Genomic DNA, 16,191 nt, shown 5'->3' with positions numbered 1-16,191 from the left:
TACATTTATGTAGCACAGTGTAACACAGATAACTACTTTTGTCCCTGAAATTCATTTGACTTCTACAATATTCTAGCTCTTCAAGCTCACTATTACTTTTGAGTGTTTTTTGGAACCCCTTTCCTTCTACCATCCCCAATTATGTGTGTTCTTCAAGATTCAGTCACAGGAATACAGATTCAGAGTAAAAGGTCAACTACCTTAACATATCCATTTTACAGATTTGGGAACTGAGGCAAGAAACAGAGCCTCATACCTTGCCTAAAGTCACACAGTAATCAGTGGCAAAGACAATATTTGAATCTAGGTCCTCTAACACCAAATCCAAAGGTATTTCCATGGCTCCATAAAATATTAGGCCTATTATAAAGCTTTATATTAACTTATGTTTTAGCCTTATTCTATCCTCTCCCCCACTGAATGTACTATGAGAGCTGGTGACTGATGGACATGTCTCTTAGCCAACCATAAGGCCTCCCTAGCTCTGAAACTGACTGATCCTGTAACTGTATCCCCACATTCTATTTTTGGTACTCTCAATACCTATCAAATCAATCTTTCCTCAAGCAGAAAGATCCTTGAGTGCAGAGGAGAGTCTTGGATCCAATTGCTTAGGGACTACCAATCTCCCTAATAAAATGAATACATGCTTGGAGTTCTGCTTCAGTTGTTTTTGTTGTAAATTGGATTGGGGGGGGGGGTCACATTTAGACATCTCCAAATGGAAGTCCTACAGTTTAAACTCAACATGACCAAAAAGAATTGATCTTTCTCCTCAACTGTTCCCCGATTCCTAACCTGTATCACTGCTGAGAGTACCACCATCTTCCTAGTCACTTAGGCTTACAACCCTGGTCTCATCCTCAACTCTTCACTCTTTCACCTTCCCATATCCAGTCAACTGATCAAGGCCTGTTGTTTCTACCTCTGTAACATCTCTTGCTTATGTCTTCTCTGCTGACACCTCAACCACCCTCCTGCAGACCTTTATCATTTCACACCTAGACTACTGTACTAGTTTTCTACTTGGTCTCCCTGTCTCAAGTTTCTACTCTTTTTAATCCATCCTACACTCAGCCATCAAATTGATCTTTCTAAATCAGAGGTCTGATCATGTCATCCACCCTTTACAATAAACTCCAGCAGCTTCCTATTACCTAGAATCAAATATGAAATTCGCTGTTTGGCTTCCAAAGCCCTTCCTAACTTGGCCCCTTCCCCATGATTCCAGTCTTCTTATACCTTACTCTCCAGTGACACTGATCTTGTTGCTGTTCCTTGAATAGGATACTCCATTTCCTGTCTCCAAGCATTTTTTTTTTTTGCGGGGCAATGGGGGTTAAGTGACTTGCCCAGGGTCACACAGCTAGTACGTGTGAAATGTCTGAGGCCGCATTTGAACTCAGGTACTCCTGAATCCAGGGAAGGTGCTTTATCTACTGCGCCACCTAGCTGCCCCTCCCAGCATTTTTATGAGCTGTTTCCCATGCCTAAAACTCTTTTCTTCCTTATCTTGGTTGACTGGCTTCCCTGAAATCTCAGCTAAAGTCCCATCTTATGCAAAGAAGCCTTTCCAATCCTCATTAGTTTTAGTGCTGGACTTCTGAGATTGTCTTCAATTTATTACGTCAATACCTAGGTTCAGTCAGTCAATAATAAACATTTAGTCAATAGTCAATAAACATTCATTAAGCACTCACTCCAGTGCTAAGAGCTGGAAAGATAGTCCCTGCCTTCAAGGAGCTTACAATCTGATGGGGGAAGACAACATATGAAAGGAAACTGAAAGGGGGGGAGAGAAAGAGGAGACCTCTGACCCTGAGGCCCGGTGGAGAAGTCAGTTGGAGCAGTCCCAGAGTAGTAAAGCTGGGTGACTGGAGGGAGGATCTTCTAAAATGAAGGTTTGGACTTCATGGCCCCACCCTCCATTCAGAGAGGCAGAAGGTGGAGATGAAGAGGAGTACCAAGGCTAATAAGATTTTACAGGATGATGAGGTTTCCAAATAATGAGCTTTTTGGGGCACAGTAGAGACCAGACACTGTGCCAAGCACTGCATCTATAAACATGAATGACAGTGCCCATCCTCAACAAGCTTACAATTTAATGTAGGAAGACACACAAAATGAAACTGAAAAGTGTATGTGTAGGGGTGGGGAGAGTAAGGAATAAGGGGAACAAGATGGGGAAAGAAGGGTATCTGGTGGGAGTTGAGAAGGAAGGAAAGCAGCCCCAAGTGGGAAATAAAGAGAGGGCTCACCTGGGAGCCCTTCTTAGCTAGAGGTTCTGAGAGGAGCTTTCCACCCTCCATTTATGAGGGTCCCAGGGTATTACGGATGAGGTGTGACCACCACTGTGAGCTGATATTGTCTTGTATGATTCCAAAGGAATCAGTGCAGTTGTTTGCATGTTGTCTCCAGCATTAGACTGGGAGTTCCTGGGGAGGAGGGACTTCCTTACTGTGAGGCCCCTCCCCTCCTTTTGTATCCCTAGTGTTTAGCCCAGTTTGGCACACAGCAAGTGCTTAATCAATACTAACTTACTGAGCAACCCATAGAAGAGAGCAGAGGTAAGGAGCAAGTACATTCCATGGACAGTCAGTACAAAAGCATGAACAGTAAATGGAATGTCAGAAATAGGGGAGAGAAAGGTCAGTTTTGCTCTATGGCAAAGTTCGGGTGAGAGAATAACACATGATGAAACTGAAAAGATGTTGGAGCCAGGTTGCAAATATAAATAGAATGTGTATTTAATTCTAGAGGCAATATGGAACTGCTAGAGTTTATCAAGCAGAAGAGGGACATGATCAGATCGATCTGTAAAGAAAATCATGTTGGCAACCCCAGAGAGGAAGAAATGGAGTGGGGAGAAACATGAAACGGAGACCAATTAGGAGACTGTTTCGATAATCTAAGTGAGATTGAACTAAGGTGGATGAAGTATAATGATACAGCTCAACATAGAATCTGAGGATTTTAGAATTGAAATGATCATATTGATTCTGTGTCTCTTTAACTGATCCTATTTATAGTTCATTGATTGGTGGCACAGTTGGGTAGAGTGAAGGGCCTGGAGTCAAGAAAAGTCCTCTTACTGAGTTCAAATCTGGCCTTAGACACTTACTAGCTGGGTGACCCTGGGCAAGTCACCTAACCCTGTTTGCCTCAGTTTCCTCATCTGGGAAATGAGCTGGAGTAAGAAATGGCAAACCACTCCAGTATTTCTGCCAAGAAAACTTCAATGGGGTCGTGAAGAATCAGACACGACTGTAAGAAATTAATTGTGATTTGGGGTTTCCATCACCCCATCTTTGCTTCATTATGGTCAGACTGAAAAGATGTAATCTTGAAAAATGCCAAGAGAAGATAGGTGTGTACTTGAAGGGATTATAGAAAAGAACAACTAAGTATCTAAGCCTCCTCTAGTAGTTCCCCATGCCTACAAAGGCCTGGCCAAATTATAATGGGGACAGCCCAGGGGGTATGTTGAACCAATTGGAGACTCAGCATGGCTAAGAACCTCCTGTTCCTGTGGGAGAGGCAAAAAAGAGGGGAGAGAAGAGCTGTGTGAGAGAGCTTCAGCACGAACTGGAGAGGGGCTGCACAGCACAATGGATAGAGCAATGCAGTGGATAGAGCACTGGCCCTGAATTCAGGAGGACCTGAGTTCAAATCCGGTCTTAGACACTTACACACTTACTAGCTGTGTGACCCTAGGCAAGTCACTTAACCCCAATTGCCTCACAAAAGAAAGAAAGAAAGAAAGAAAGAAAGAAAGAAAGAAAGAAAGAAAGAAAGAAAGAAAGAAAGAAAGAAAGAAAGAAAGAAAGAAAGAAGGAAAGAAAGAGAAAAACTATGGACCCCAGGTGGTGGTGAGTGGAAGGGAGGAAGCTCTTTGAGCTAGCTGAGCAGCAAACAAGTTTGGGGTTTGAGTCAGTCTTTGCTAGAGCCAGGGAGATTATTCATTTTCTCTTCCTCTATTCCCTTCCTTGTAGTCCCTGGCTTTATTCACTTCACCCGTGTTGTTTGTAGAAAAGAGGCTGTAAATTTCCTTTCTTATTTGTCTGGGAGAAATAATTAAAAAAGGCAGTTTGGAAGGGAGGAAACTTTGGACCCAGAGGTCTCTCAGTATTTTCTGAACCCTAATATTATAGTGAGCCACCCAATTAAAATTTGGCCCTTACAGTTCAGAAATTCAGCTGGTCTCTAAGGAGTTAAGAAATCAGTTATTCACAGTTCTATTCTTTTCTCAAGGAAATCTGCTATCCTTGGGGGACATCAGGGAGTATGGTCTAGTATCTTTACATTACCAAGCTATCCTTCAAGAATGTCTGGTCCATTATCTCTACCTTATTAAAACAATGGACATTTCTTAGTTACAGGAGGGAAGGAAAGGGCTGTTGCTGGTCCCTGATTCCCAATATTTAAGTAATCAAATTGTTCCCCATACCTCAGCTCTTAACCAATCATACTGATTTCACCATTCATGATGCTGAACTCTTTTAACCAATTGTAACTTGTTCCCCACCTACAAAGTCCTGTTCTTTATTTTGTACTCCCAAAAATCATAAAAAAAGAGCTGCCCCCCACCCCCATTTGGAGTCTCAGTTTTGCAGAAGATGCGGAGATCCTATTTATTGGTAAATTCACACTTTACTCATAAATTGTGCTTAGAACTTTGTGCCTCAGTTACGTTAATTTTAACTGTTACACAACTCAACAGAGACCATCTAGTCTACACTATACACTGCTAGTAAATATCTGAGGTGACATTTGAAGTTAGGTCTTCCTAACTCCAAGCCTGACAATCATCACTTGCCTCATACATACTTTTTCCAAACCTGGAATGCCCAATCTCTGCCTCTCTGCCCAGTTGAAACCTAACATAAAGTCCCTCCTTCTTTCATGAAGCCTTCTCAGATTACTTTAAACCTCTGTTCTCAACTTATAACACATTATTGCTAGCAAATTAATCATATGCTGATTTGACATCTTTTGCACTGTTTTCTTTAACTTTTGTAATGTAATTTAACTATTCTGGCAAAGTATAACTTCTCCTATGTAAATAGGAAAAAAAAACAAGCCAAAAGATCTCAAAGGTATGAAATTTTAAGATGTGGGAGTTTAACTTTTCACATGTTGTCTCTCCAACTAAAGTACAATTGTTGAGACTAAGTACATGTCATATTATTCTATATTGTCCACAACACCCAGCACAGTAAAATGAACAAAGCATAGTATTTCAAGAAATATTGAATCTAATTCAAACTTACTTGCAAATTTTTGAAGCTGCAGGAGTTGTAGCTACACCATAATAATTAAAGGAGACAGGTGCAGTGGCTTTTAAGGGGTTCCGATGAAACCAGTGTGTCATTTTCTTGAGATGTTTTCTATAGATCTATGTAAAAGAAACCTAAACAAACAGGAGGGAAAAAAAGTACAGATCTGAATGCTAATGATGAAATATTTTATAAAGTGAACTCTCCAACCATTTTTAGTGTTAAAATAGAAATTTTAAAATATGTATTATTTTTGTTTTTCATGTTTACGATATACTTCTGAAATGTTTTTCTATTAAAGACTGTACTATATTTAAATTAGGTCTACAAAAAATTTGTTGGACCCTGTCCTATATTAATTGTAGTTTGCAAAGTAATACTGAATTTACTTGACCCAGTATAGCTGCTATAGGAAGCAAAAGCAAACAAATGGAGACTGTTCTTCCAAATAACCTATAACAACAGCTCAACTATTATTGTTTTGATTTAAATCTTTATTCTAATAGGAAATAGCAGTTTCCATACTTGTTTTTCATGTATCTCATCAGTGGAATGCAAATCTATATTTTCTCTATGATAAATTTCCCTTGCAGCATCAGTAATAAAGATGAGACCACCATTTAAAACAAATTAAAAAACCTTGCCAAATATTATTTACTATATCTATAACTTTTTTTTAATTAAAAAAATTTTAATTTATTTTTTTCTCGGGGCAATGGGGGTTAAGTGACTTGCCCAGGGTCACACAGCTAGTAAGTATCAAGTGTCTGAGGCTGGACCTGAACTCAGGAACTCCTGAATCCAGGGCAGGTGCTTTATCCACTGTGCCACCTAGCTGCCCCCTATAACTTATTTTTTAAAAATTACAAACCTAATCACTCAAATGCAATACTATTTTTAAAAAACTGACTTCTACATTCTATCAGCTGAAAAGTAAAAGTATATGCTTGGGGCAGCTGGGTGGCGAAGTGGATAGAGTACCAGCCCTGGAGTCAGGAGTACCTGGGTTCAAATTCGGCCTCAGACACTTAACACTTACTAGCTGTGTGACCCTGGGCAAGTCACTTAACCCCAATTGCCTCACTTAAAAAAAAAAAAAGTATATGCTTAAAAGATTCCCTGACAGTGAAGAATATAAAGGGGAGCATGACCAACAGTTATCTTGAAATTAGTCCAGGAGGTAGTGTATAAAAGACATTTTGTCAATAAACCCACAATTTGGGAATATTTCCTTCAGTTAGCCTCACCATAAAATGTTCAAAATCAATAATCCTTATTGGCTTTTCTTATTGCTACTAAGATGGTATAACTATTGACTGGCACAAAACCAGTTATAGCTGAAGTTTAAAAATACCAGCACAACTCATTTCTATACCACTTTAAGTTTACAAAATGCTTTCTCTTCTTAATACTTTGGATGGTGTAAATATTATTGCTGATTTTATTGATGAGGAAAATGAGGCAGAGGAAGTGATTGATTCTATAATCCCATAACTTGTCAAACATCACAGGACTAAATATAAGATAAGGGATTTGAATCCATAGCTCCTAACATACTTCCCATTACACTAAAGAGCTATATAAAATGAATTCGAAATCAAAGATACTGATCTAAATTACTTACCTTCTGCATTAATGGCTAAAGGTAAAGTTCATAAGCCAAAGAGTTTCAACTGCAACCTGTCTTTTTCCCTCTAAAAAGCCTAGATGCCTTTTTAAATCTTTATTTGTCTATTATTTATCCTATAAGGTTGGAAACATATTCTTTTTTTTTTTAATTTTTTTGCGCGGGGCAATGGGGTTTAAGTGACTTGCCCAGGGTCACACATGTGTCAGAGGCCGGATTTGAACTCAGGTCCTCCTGAATCCAGGGCAGGTGCTTTATCCACCTCGCCACCTAGCCGCCCCTGGAAACATTCTTAAATGTCAGTACCTGTCCTAAAGCTTTCTAACAGGATCATTGATAAAGAGCTCCAGGGGACTTTAAAGGCATCTAAGTCCAACCCCCTCATTTTAAATTCAAAGAAACTGAGGCATACAGATCTTAAGTAACTTGCCCCAAGTCACACACATAAGTATCAGAGGTAGGAGTTAAACTTAGATTTTGACTTGGAAGCAGCCACAGTACTACTACACTGCCTTTCCAGATTACTCCATGCCAGAATGACAATATCCATCTTTGAAAAAGAGTACTTTTTTTAAAATGTCACTTTTTACTTAATTGAATATCAAAGAGAGGCAGGCAATCTGTGAACAGATGTTCTTTGGGAGGAAAGAAACTTAAGCAGATGCGATCTAGGCTGAACCTCTGACACTTTTATTCTTAAAAAGGATTTCAGGGGCAGCTAGGTGGCACAGTGGATAGAGCACTGGCCCTGGATTCAGGAGGACCTGAGTTCAAATCCGGCCTCAGACACTTGACACTTACTAGCTGTGTGACCCTGGGCAAGTCACTTAACTCCAATTGCCTCACCAAAAAAAAAAAAAAGAATTTTAAAACATTAAATTTCTGGGCTGAATCTTCTTCCCCAGAGATATTTTTTAAAAAGATCACTATTCACCAGTATAGTATCCTTTAGGTGTACTCAACTTTAAACAAAACTAAATTCAATTAATGAAAGTCAACATTTACAAATAAGCTAAATTTAAGAGGCCAGAGCTTCTTTAATTTGGAAGCTTTCCTAGTGAGTTTAAAATTAAGTTTACAAAATTCACAGGCATCTTTTTACCACTGAATTTAGCCAGTAAGGTGTATGACCTGTATTATCCACTACTCAATGATTATGATATTTATCCTGTAGTTCTATGACATTTTGGAAAAGGGTTCTTTATCACCTAATGAGAGGAAAAGTACCTTCCGAACACCCTTTCCAGTCAGTCAACATGCTTCGTTAGAATACATCTGGTTTATAAAAATTCACTTTTTTAAATAGTAGAAACTTTCTTGAACAAATTTTAATTTCCCCAATAAAAAGCAAAAATTGTTCGTAACTAAACACATGAATCATCCCTTTGGGAACTTACAACTCACTAGACACTAACAATCTACTCATAGAGAAATCTCACCTACAACTTAATTGTGTAATATTTCATGTTCATCCACACAAATATGCGTGCCTTCTAGTGACTAAATGGACTACGTATACATTTGGCTGTAATAAAATCAGTGCTTCTTCCAATTTCAGGTGGAGTCTTGGAGGGATATGTCCAAAACCCAGTCTTTTGCTTGAGAGTGGTTCTTAACCCGGGGTCCGACAACTCTTTCAATCGAGTTCCCTTCTCTTAGAATACTATTTTATGCATTAATAAGCAATATTCCGCGAAGGGGGTGCACTGGCTTCATCCAGCGGGTGGAGAGCCCCTGGTTACACGAAAGAATAAGGACTCCCTGCCTCCGCCTCCCCAGAACTTTCCCTAAGCCTTCGTCGGTCATCGGCAAATTCTCGGGAACGGTCGGTAGGTGTAGGGTCATCTTTGGAGTCAACGCACCTGCCCCTGTTTCTGGGACCAAACTAGGACCCAGGACAAGATCTTCTCCAAAGGACTAGGTTCGGGATGGATAGAGGGCAGAAATATAGCAGGGGAGAAGGATGGGTGCTCCCTATGGAGTATCAACTCACCTGGGCGCAGGACCACCACTTCCGGCTTACTCACCTCTTCCTTCTCCCACACCCTCTTTATCCCACGCCCTTTACAAGCTGGACAAGCTGCGCCTGCGCGATAGGAAGGTACTCTCACGTTTTCTCCCCGCCCCCAAACCCCCAGCACAAACAGCTGGACACGGGGAAAGTAGGGAGAGCCGGGGAGTCATTCCAATCGAAAGCCGAGAGCATCAACTGCGGAAGGCAGGGGAAGGCTACTGCAAGCCGAGATCGTCGTTCGCGAACCTTTAAGAGGGCTGTCAAATGCCTCGTGAGCCCAATGTGTAAAGTGGCTCTTGGCAAGGCTGGTAGTAAGGAGCGCAGCCTAAGGGAGGGTGTTTCCTGACTAGAGACAGGAGAAAAATAGTTTCTCTAAGACACCCCATCCTTACCGAGTGTGTTAATGGGGAGGGGAGCTTCGATGACTGGGGCGTGTGGCGGGGTGGGGGGGGTGGAAAACAATTAATAATAGACACGTCACACTCACCAGGCTTCTCAGAGAACCGTGAAGCAGTTATTCCGGGGAAGTGGAGACAATATCGAGACTTAAATGCAACAGGACTACGGGAAACGGAGAACCTCCGGAGACTGAGCAAAGGTCACGTGGCCCCCGCAGCCATGATAAACAACCCGGCGGAAACCCGCGTCCCCCCGGAGATCGTTGCTACGGTGGCCCGCGCAGCCCCTTCTTAACCCTCCGTCCGTCTCCTCTCCCTCACTTTAGGGTTTCGGAAGTCGGGTGGTGGCCCCTCCCTTAGGTCAAGAGCAAAGGAGCTCTTCGGGTTTCTCCGGGAGGCTCAGGTGTCTCAATAACAATGGCGGCCTCAGGCTCCTCCCGGCCACTCCGGGGAGGCGGGGCCGACTCAACCTAACACGGGAGGCGGGGCCTATGAGGGGCGGCTCCTCCAGTGCCGCAAAGTTTGGCTGTGGCGGCAAATGGGCTTGGGCGGCTCCTGAGTTGGCGGCGGCGGCGACTGAGGCCGTTTTTCGGAGCCCGGTGGATGCCGCGGCGCGAGCCGGGGACCATGGCTCCCTAGAACCCTCGGGTAGGGGCAGGGTGGGGACGGGACCGGCCATGTCGGAGGTGACCCGGAGCCTCTTGCAGCGCTGGGGCGCCAGCTTCAGGAGGGGCGCCGACTTCGATTCGTGGGGGCAGCTGGTGGAGGCGATAGACGAGTACCAGATGTGAGTGGCTGACCCTGGGAGCTGGGCCCGGAGGGGCCGCCCCCCCCACCTTCTCCTTCCCCAGTCTCTTGGTCGCTGCCCCCGGGGCGGGCTGGCGGCGCCTCTGCGGATGCCCGAACCTGTCCCAGGAGGCCGTCTCGGCCCTTCCTCGGACGGGCCGGGACCATTCAACAAGTAGGCGCGCCCCGCCCTTCCCTCGGGGTAGCTGCCCCTAAGCCCCGGCGGGTCCCCCCTCCCGGCCTTTGCCTCCCGCCCTGGGCCGGTCTTCCCTCGCCCACTGCCCGCCTTCTTCCTTCCTTCGCAGAGGCCCTGCAGGTGGCCGCCCCTGTAAAGAAAACTCCTCGGCCGCGCATCCCGCTGGACCTTCCCCGCCCACGTCCCGGAGCCTGGATGCCCGCTTCCTGCGGCGCTCAATCCCTAATCTGAAGAAAGATTTAAAAAAAAAAAATCGGAAGGGAGGTGGTCGCGAGTTTGGCCGGGAGAGCGCCCTGCCGGCGCTTGGGGCGTCCCCGGGGGTCCCCCCCCGGGGTCCCCCCCCAACCTTCCCCCTGGCCCTTCCCGGAGGAGCGCGTTTTCCCAATACACCTCGCTGTGGTTTCAGTTTCCGAAACTGTTACTTGCGAGGCTTCGAGTTCCACATCCCCACACCCTTTCTCTGTGCCTTTGGGTGGAGTCAGCTCCGGATTCGAGGAGGGTTGAAAGCAAAAATGCGAATTCTACCCAGCATCTGCCCAACTGCTAGCTCCCTCTCTCCTTCCTTCTCTTTCCCTCATTTGTGGATGTTAGAACGTAAGCTTCATGGGAGTAGTAGCAATTGTTTGATAGGTCTTCTGATTTGTATCCTCAGCTGTAGCCATCCTAATACTATGCCGAGGCCAAGTAGGCGCTCGATCAGTGTTTGTTGATGGAGTAGGTAAAAGATAGCTGCAGGGTCCATGTGGGTACCAGCTTCCTGAACATCCCTACCCGGGTTACTTCTTTCTGGGTTCCCGTAAAAGCTTCAGGGATGTTATTAAAAGTTATTGATAACTTCTGTTTGACCTCCATTTCCCAATATATCACTTGCCCAACCCCTACCCGTTGAACCATTTTTTAAGTAACAAATCATTAAAATGAAAGAAATGCAACAAAATTAACCAACACATCAATCCAGTCTTACACTATATATACAACATTGTACCTCTCTGCAAAGAAAGAAGAGAAATGTATTTTCTCAGATGAGGTCGGGGTGCTTGGTCACTGAAATTACACTTCTTTGTTTTTGTTTTGTTTGGTTTTTGGCGGGGCAATGAGGGTTGAGTGACTTGTCCAGGGTCACACAGCTAGTGCCACATGTCTGAGATCGGATTTGAACTTGGGTCCTCCTGAATCAAGGGACGGTTCTTTATCCACTGCGCCACCTAGCTGCCCCCTGAAATTACACTTATGTCAAGCTCTTTTTGTTCTTTTCATTCACATTGTTGTGTATTTGGGAGGGGGGGGGTTCTACTTCCACTGTTTCCATTTAAAAAATGATTCTTCAGGGGTTTCATGCAATAATACACTAATAGGCAATTAAAAACATTTCCAATTCAGTTGTGATGCTTACATTTCAGTACTTTAGTGACTTTCAGAATGACCTGTCCACCTGACCTTCGAAAGATTTAACTTAGGTTTAATCTAGGAGAACTGTGGCAGGCATAGGTCACAACCAGGCCACACTTCACTTACTTGAAACCTTTTATCAAGTCAGTAGAACCTTATTGTGTAGCTCTGGAATAGCCTTTTGAAGAAAACTGCACATCACCGAGAATTTATGGTAGGTCCTTCTTTAGTAGAGGGATCAGTGTTGTATGGAATTAAAACATGATGCTATTGTTTTCAAGCCCTTGCTTAACTACTTGCTGTTGATTTGGTAAAGAGAATCATCTTTTGTCCCTTAGGAGAATGTTAAATAGTATGTGTGAATGACATGTTTTTGGCCAAGTATCTACTGAAATAGAAGGGGACTTGATGAATGACACTTCAGAATGGATGGAGAGATTCTGAGTTTCTTTTGCTGGATCATCATTTATATCCTACCCTCCCTAAATGTGGGCATATCTCAAGTCTCTTCTGTCTGGGCTCTCTTATCTTTCTCTACATTCTCTATTGGTGAGCTCACTAGCTCCAGCTTGTTCAATTTTCTCTGCATGGATGATTCCCAGATGCATATATCCAGTCCCAGTCTTTTTCTTGAGCTCCACCCTTCACCAAATACCTATTGGACGTTTCAGTCTTGTAAGCACCTCAAACTCAACATGTCTAAAACAGAATTAATCATCTTTCTCCCCAAACCCACCCTTTCCCCAGATTTCTCTATTTTTGTTGAGAATAGCACCATTCTTCTAGTCTCCCGAGGTTGCAACCTCAGTTATCCTCAACTCCTCACTTTTCCTCATCCTACATATTCAGCTTCCAGTCTCGTTCATTTAACTTTTATACCATCTCTCACATCCATACCCCTTCTATCATATGGCCCTCATTCAAGTCCTCCTTGATTCTCACCTGTACTGATGGAATAGCTTCCTAATTGTTCCCCTTGCCTTAAGTGCTCACTTCCTATCCCACTTCATCCTCTATAAAGCTGTCATTGAAATTTTCTTAAAGCATGGATTTGCTTACTAAACTCCACTGGCTCCCTATTTCCTCTGGGATCTTACAGACTCATTACAGATTCCTCTGGCATTTAAAGCCCTTTGCTATTGACTCCAACCTAAGCATAATATACATCATTTTTTTTCAAAATACCGAACACCTCGGTGGTTGGTAGGTAGAAGGCGTTTAATAAATGTTTGTTGAATTGTTCTTTACAATATTCTAGTTCCTGTGGTCTTAGGGCATTTTTCTATTATGCCTGGAATGTACTTCTTCCTCATCCCACCACTTAGAATCTCTCCCTGGTTTCCTTTGAAACTCAGCTCAAGTATCACCTCCCCTACATGAGACCTTTCCTGGTCTCCCCAGCTGCTAGTGTTCCCTCCCCTAAATTACTTTTATAATTGGTATAAATATAAATTATAATAATTTGTAATAGGTTAAAAACCATTTAAGTGCCAGACACTGTGCTAAATGCTAGGGATAAAACAAAAGGGGCGGCTAGGTGGTGCAGTGGATAAAGCACCGGCCCTGGATTCAGGAGTACCTGAGTTCAAATCCAGCCTCAGACACTACACTTACTAGCTGTGTGACCCTGGGCAAGTCACTTAACCCCCAATGCCCTGCAAAAAAACAAAAAACAAAAAACAAAAGCTAATTCTAATAAGAGAGACTACATATAGGTAACTAGATATATACAGAATAAATTGAAAGTAATCTCAGAAGGGAAGACACCAAGACTTGAAGGAGCTAGGAGAGGCTTCCTGCAGAAGGTGGGATTTGAGCTGACTTTTATGTTCACGTGTTGTCCCCCTGACAGGATGTAAGCCTTTTGAGGACAGGGGCTATTCTTTTTTTCATCTTTGTATTCCCGGCATAATACCTGGCACATAGTAGAAGCTTAACAAATGTTTGTTGAGTGAATGAAATGTTAACAAATCTACAAATAGTAGAAAAGGGAGTAGTATGTTATGAATGAAATGGGTAAATTAAAGTATTTCATTCATCTCCAGAGTTATTAGTTTGGCACTCTTTGTACTTAATTTGATTCTGTAGGGATGTGGTCTTCTAAAAACATACTCCTGTTTTCTGCATTTAACTTAGTATCATCTACCTCAAAATACAAAACTTCCTTTCGTTGGTATTCAGGAGCAAGATGACCAGATGTGGAGCAGAAAGACCTGAGTTCAAATTCTGCTATTGATACTTATTCCCTGGGTGACTTTGAGCTAGCAATGACCTCTCTGAGCCTGTCTTTTATATAAAATAAGAGTTGGATTAGAATAGCAATCTTAACTTTTTTGTGTGTAACAGACCCCTGTGGTAGTTTAGTGAAGTCTCTAACCCCCTTCTCATAGTAGTCTTTTTAGATAATTGAAGGAAATGCTAAATTTAGGTTAGAAGTTAGTGAAAATAAAGGTATAATTCTTTTCCCATCCAAGTTTACAGAATCCCTGGAAATTATACTGGGACCTTTTTGGGGTTCATGCCAGGTTAAGAATCCCTTGGACTAGGTTCTAAAGTAAAATGCTTTTAGTGCTCCAATTCACTCAATAGCAATTGAAGAATTTTTTTTTTGTCCAATAGGAGAGGGAAATTGACTATAGAAAGCATATATCCAGATTAGAGTTTTGAGCACTTCAGCATGATCCAGAGAAGTGTGATGTGATGTATTTAAAAAAACCCTAAAAACCTTTTAATTTCTATTTTGTCCTATAGAAAGGGAAATTCCTTGGCTTCAGATACCCATGCTAGGATTTTAATTGGAATTTTCCTTTAAATCAGATAAATCATGGAGACTTGTGTATTTCAAATTCAAATAGAAACCTAGTGAGACTGAATTAAATTTTGGGGAACATTCAGACTCCCTACAAAATGAAATCAAGAATTGAAAACATTATCAAATAGATATTGAGACAAAAATGTTACTTTTTTCATAATGTGTAACTTGAATTCTCATAACTTGGATATATACAGTCTCATACTACTGGTTGTTTAGTTCAATCTTCCTTTTATTATTTGAATTTTTAATTGAAATAATCAGTTCCCTATGTATCCATTTCTCCCTCTCCCTCTAGCCATCTCATATACTAAAGAATGTAACAAAAAGCATTTCAACATATATAATCACAGGAACCAAGTTTGAAGTTATACACTCAGTAATCCTCTGCATTTACAAAGGGGACAAGAAAGTACATTCTTATTTCTCTTCATTAGAAGAGCTTAGTCATAGTTTCACAGTATTTGGTCTCGATATTTTGTTTCCATTTGACTGTAGGCTTTGTGCATATTGTTTTCCTATTTCTGCTTACTTCACTGCATTAGTTTATGTAAACCATCCCATGCTTCTCTGGATTCTTCATATTCTTTGTTTCTTACTGTGCAGTAATATTCCTTATGTTCACATAGCATGGCTTAGCTATTCTCCAGTCAATGGACATATTCTTTCTTTCCAGTTCTTTACTTCTACAAAAAGTGCTGCTAAAAATATTGTTATATATGGAACTTTACTTTCTAATCATTGATTGGGGGGGGGTTTTCGCATAGTTTTATGATGATATCTGGGTTAAAAGTTAAGAACATTTAATCACTTTAGTCTTGGCCTCTTACCATAATCTTCTTTTTTTTTTTTTTTGGTGAGGCAATTGGGGTTAAGTGACTTGCCCAAGGTCACACAGCTAGTAAGTGTTAAGTGTCTGAGGCTGGCTTTGAACTCAGGTCCTCCTGACTCCAGGGCCGGTACTCTATCCACTGCGCCACCTAGCTGCCCCTTACCATAATCTTCTAATCCTACAAAGAGGACAAACATTCTTTGATACCTCACATGCTTTTGTGCTATATATTTTTTCCTGTAATAATTAGTGAATTTAATTTTACTATATTAAAGGCACCAGGATTTAAGAATACTTTAAAGGACCAGACCATGTCAATTGATACAGTGCATCTTCCTTTTTTAAATCCATAAAATCAGTTAGCCAATGAACATAAAGTGTCTTTTATGTGCCTGGCACTTAAATTTGAACTAGTAAAATGTTGTGAAAAGTACTATGTTACCACTGGATCACAGTAATGTTTGTTGAGAACAGATCTAGGTTAATTTGGTAAATGTGCATCTTGTAAGTATGATGAGATCCTAGGTGGCAGAGTGGAGAGAATGCTGGGCTTGGAGTCAGGAAGACCCAAATTACAGTACTGTCTCAGATACTTACCAGCAGTGGGACTGTGGGCAAGTCACTGAACCACCCTTTCAACCTCATTGTCTTCCATAAAATAAGAATAATAGCTCCTACCTTACAAGGTTGTTAGGCCCAAGTAAGATAATATGTGTAAATGACTTTGCAGTTCTATAAAATTGTACATAAATTATAAATAATATTATCTATTGTTATTATTCCTAATGTTGTAATGTTTTGTCAGCTCTTGTTTCTCAAGGTTTGATTTGTGTCACATTGTTTCACTTAAAATATTTTCTG

General features: G+C 41.8%; 2 protein-coding genes across 6 annotated transcripts in view; one reads left to right on the top strand and one right to left on the bottom strand.

The window, feature by feature from the left end:
• BROX (BRO1 domain and CAAX motif containing) overlaps positions 1-9,763 on the bottom strand; it is a 28,442-nt gene extending 18,679 nt beyond the window's left edge. The window contains exons 1-2 of one of the 2 annotated variants that reach the window (XM_044001163.1): positions 9,405-9,763; positions 5,271-5,410 (exon numbers count right to left, since the gene is read on the bottom strand). In XM_044001163.1, the coding sequence (XP_043857098.1) occupies positions 5,271-5,371 (101 nt within the window). In that variant the 5' untranslated portion in view covers positions 5,372-5,410; positions 9,405-9,763. Of the gene's footprint in view, positions 1-5,270; positions 5,411-8,896; positions 9,005-9,404 lie in introns of those variants that run through there. The other variant, XM_044001164.1, reaches the window with a different exon arrangement.
• Positions 9,764-9,806: 43 nt separating this feature from the next.
• The window catches only part of AIDA (axin interactor, dorsalization associated), a 57,058-nt gene continuing 50,673 nt past the window's right edge, over positions 9,807-16,191 (top strand). For 3 of the 4 annotated variants that reach the window (XM_044001167.1, XM_044001165.1, XM_044001166.1), the window contains exon 1: positions 9,807-10,102. In XM_044001167.1, coding sequence (XP_043857102.1) covers positions 9,807-10,102 — 296 coding nt within the window. Of the gene's footprint in view, positions 10,103-10,406; positions 11,346-16,191 lie in introns of those variants that run through there. The other variant, XM_044001168.1, reaches the window with a different exon arrangement.

This window comes from Dromiciops gliroides, chromosome 4 (assembly GCF_019393635.1).
Source record: "Dromiciops gliroides isolate mDroGli1 chromosome 4, mDroGli1.pri, whole genome shotgun sequence".
NCBI classification, from domain to species: domain Eukaryota; kingdom Metazoa; phylum Chordata; class Mammalia; order Microbiotheria; family Microbiotheriidae; genus Dromiciops; species Dromiciops gliroides.
This window is presented reverse-complemented; position numbering and strand designations above follow the sequence as displayed.